General features: G+C 51.5%; 2 protein-coding genes across 2 annotated transcripts in view; one reads left to right on the top strand and one right to left on the bottom strand.

The window, feature by feature from the left end:
- The window catches only part of prepl (prolyl endopeptidase like), an 8,864-nt gene extending 8,794 nt beyond the window's left edge, over window positions 1-70 (bottom strand). The window contains exon 1 of the mRNA XM_083697927.1: window positions 1-70. This exon is cut by the window's left edge and continues 277 nt beyond it. The gene's annotated coding sequence lies outside the window, so the exon portion shown is untranslated.
- Window positions 71-316: 246 nt separating this feature from the next.
- The window catches only part of LOC310824679 (calmodulin-lysine N-methyltransferase-like), a gene marked incomplete at its 3' end in the record, with an annotated part of 3,674 nt that continues 1,490 nt past the window's right edge, over window positions 317-2,500 (top strand). Inside the window, exon 1 of the mRNA XM_083697933.1 lies at window positions 317-585. Within this exon, the coding sequence (XP_083554059.1) occupies window positions 445-585 (141 nt within the window). The 5' untranslated portion in view covers window positions 317-444. The remainder of the gene's footprint in view (window positions 586-2,500) is intronic.

Raw genomic sequence — 2,500 nt, 5'->3', positions numbered from 1 at the left:
CATCTAACATAGTATATATGACAAGGAGAGTTGTAGGCTACTCTGGTCAAGTTGTCCTAAGCATGTGCAGGTTGTATTGTATGATTTCCAAAAACACCGAGCGCTGCTTGATGACGTAAGCCGGCCACTAGGCAGAAACAATCAATCCCAAGATGTGTTATCCCTTTGCCCCTGTCGGAGAATATTGCGTTCGATGATGCTGGTAATCACCTGCTAGGTCTCGAATGACAGTAGTGTACGGAAGTCGCATGCTCTTCCAGCGGCATTCGAGCAGCGAGTGATCGAACCGGTTTACCGGGAGATGACCGTTCCAGCTCTGTAATTGTCCCATGCACCGGTATATCGGTAGAGCTACAAGCCGTATAGAGGGTTCACATTGTGGAAACGACTGCTTTGTGTTTGGGTTTGTATTTGGATTTCGTTGCCAAACACTGTTCTGACAGGATGGACGGGAAGGTGACAGCTGGTCCTGGAGAAAGTAAACACAACGAGCCGGTGTCAGAAGAGATTGGAAAAGACATCACCACGAACCACCAGCTCGGCGGAACCGACGTTGCCCGAGCACGATGGACTCTTCTACGGCAGGTACAGAAACGTCTGGATGTGGGATAATTTTCACGGAGAGTTGTGTGTATGTGTTTATAGACAGTAGCTGAGATGTGTGTATTTGTTCATAGAGAGCAGAGTTGTGTGTATGTGTTCATAGACAGCAGCTGAGGTGTGTGTATGTGTTCATAGACAGTAGCTGAGGTGTGTGTATGTGTTCTTCGACAGTAGCTGAGGTGTGTGTATGTGTTCTTCGCCAGTAGCTGAGGTGTGTGTATTTGTTCTTCGACACTAGCTGAGGTGTGTGTATGTGTTCTTCGACAGTAGTTGAGGTGTGTGTATGTGTTCTTCGACAGTAGCTGAGGTGTGTGTATTTGTTCTTCGACAGTAGCTGAGGTGTGTGTATGTGTTCATAGAGAGCAGAGTTGTGTGTATGTGTTCATAGACAGTAGCTGAGGTGTGTGTATGTGTTCATAGAGAGCAGAGTTGTGTGTATGTGTTCATAGACAGTAGCTGAGGTGTGTGTATTTGTTCATAGGGAGCAGAGTTGTGTGTATGTGTTCATAGACAGTAGCTGAGGTGTGTGTATTTGTTCATAGACAGTAGAGGTGTGTGTATGTGTTCATAGACAGTAGCTGTGGTGTGTGTATGTGTTCGTAGACAGTACAGCAGATGAGGGGTTGGGGATGTGTGTGTGTGTGTGTGTGTGTGTGTGGGGGGGGGGGGGGCGGGGGGGGGGGGGGGGGGTGGGTGGGTGGGTGATGGATTGAGTCCAAACGGCTATGATTCAAACCCGTGCTGGCCGAACGGTGGTGACTGAAACAGCACAGCTGTGCCACACTCTATCTGAAACGCAGGACAAGACTTGTTGTTGACAGGTCTGGTCCTCAGTGCTCCTCCAGCCAGCTGCATTGCAGTGAAACCTAGTTCATTCTGTCACCTGCCTGGCCTCAACAATGTTTTTAGTTTTTTTTGTTATACGTCCTCCACGTGGTGACGATGCCGGTTTGTGTGTGTACGGCGGAGGGGAGGCCGGTGGAGGTAGACCGTCTGAGGACGGGCTCAATGTAACGCACCGAATACCGTTCCTCATTCCATTCCATTCCACAATGAGCCCAGGCCTCCGATTTCTACCTCCACCAGCCTCCTCCCCCTGGTACAGTACTGCGAATCCGGGTGTATATTATGCATTTGATGATGACGGCACACCTCTCTCTCTCTCCCTTCTCGGAGAACCCCCCCCCCCCCCCCTTCCTCCCCCCACCTCCCCCCTCCCCCCCCCCCCTCCTCCGTGCTACGGAGAATCTGACCCGACCCCTCTCTGTTCTGTCCTTACATGGGCATGTGACAGAGCAAGCGCACACCGCAGGCAGACCCAGATGGCTGGCAGCACTAAGCTCCCACTAATATCCTAACCCGTACGAATGCCTCCAGAACCAGGACATCACCCACTTTTCATTTTGGCGCTTTTTAATCCCCTGTCTCGTCGGTCTAAACAGGCGTCATCATGATGATGATGATGATGATGATGATGATGAGTTACGTCCCTTCAGTGTATTACAGTGAGCCTGTCCTCCGATGTCTACCTCCACCGGCCTCCCCTCCGCCGTACACGCAGGGGCGGGGCAGTGGGCTGGAGGTGTTGTGTGACAGGCTAGTGGACCCGGGGGAGGGGGGGAGGGGTCAGGGAGGAGGGGTCAGGTCGGGGGGGAGGGGTCAGGGAGGATCAGTTTCAGGAGGAAAACAATAGAGCAGGTGAACAGCAACATCCTCTAGATCCTCTCATCATTGTCTTGGGCTCTGATACCTTGTGTGTGTGTGTGTGTGTGTGTGTGTGTGTGTGTGTGTGTGTGTGTGTGTGTGTGTGTGTGTGTGTGTGTGTGTACACCTTCTGTCTGTCCAATTTGGTCAGTTATTATGCTGATGGCTCGTCAGACTCAGGTGTGCGGTTTGC

Source organism: Argentina silus (genome assembly GCF_951799395.1).
Source record: "Argentina silus genome assembly, contig: scaffold_163, whole genome shotgun sequence".
NCBI lineage: Eukaryota > Metazoa > Chordata > Actinopteri > Argentiniformes > Argentinidae > Argentina > Argentina silus.
The sequence above is the reverse complement of the archived record's forward strand: the minus strand, read 5'-3'. Positions and strand labels throughout refer to the sequence as shown.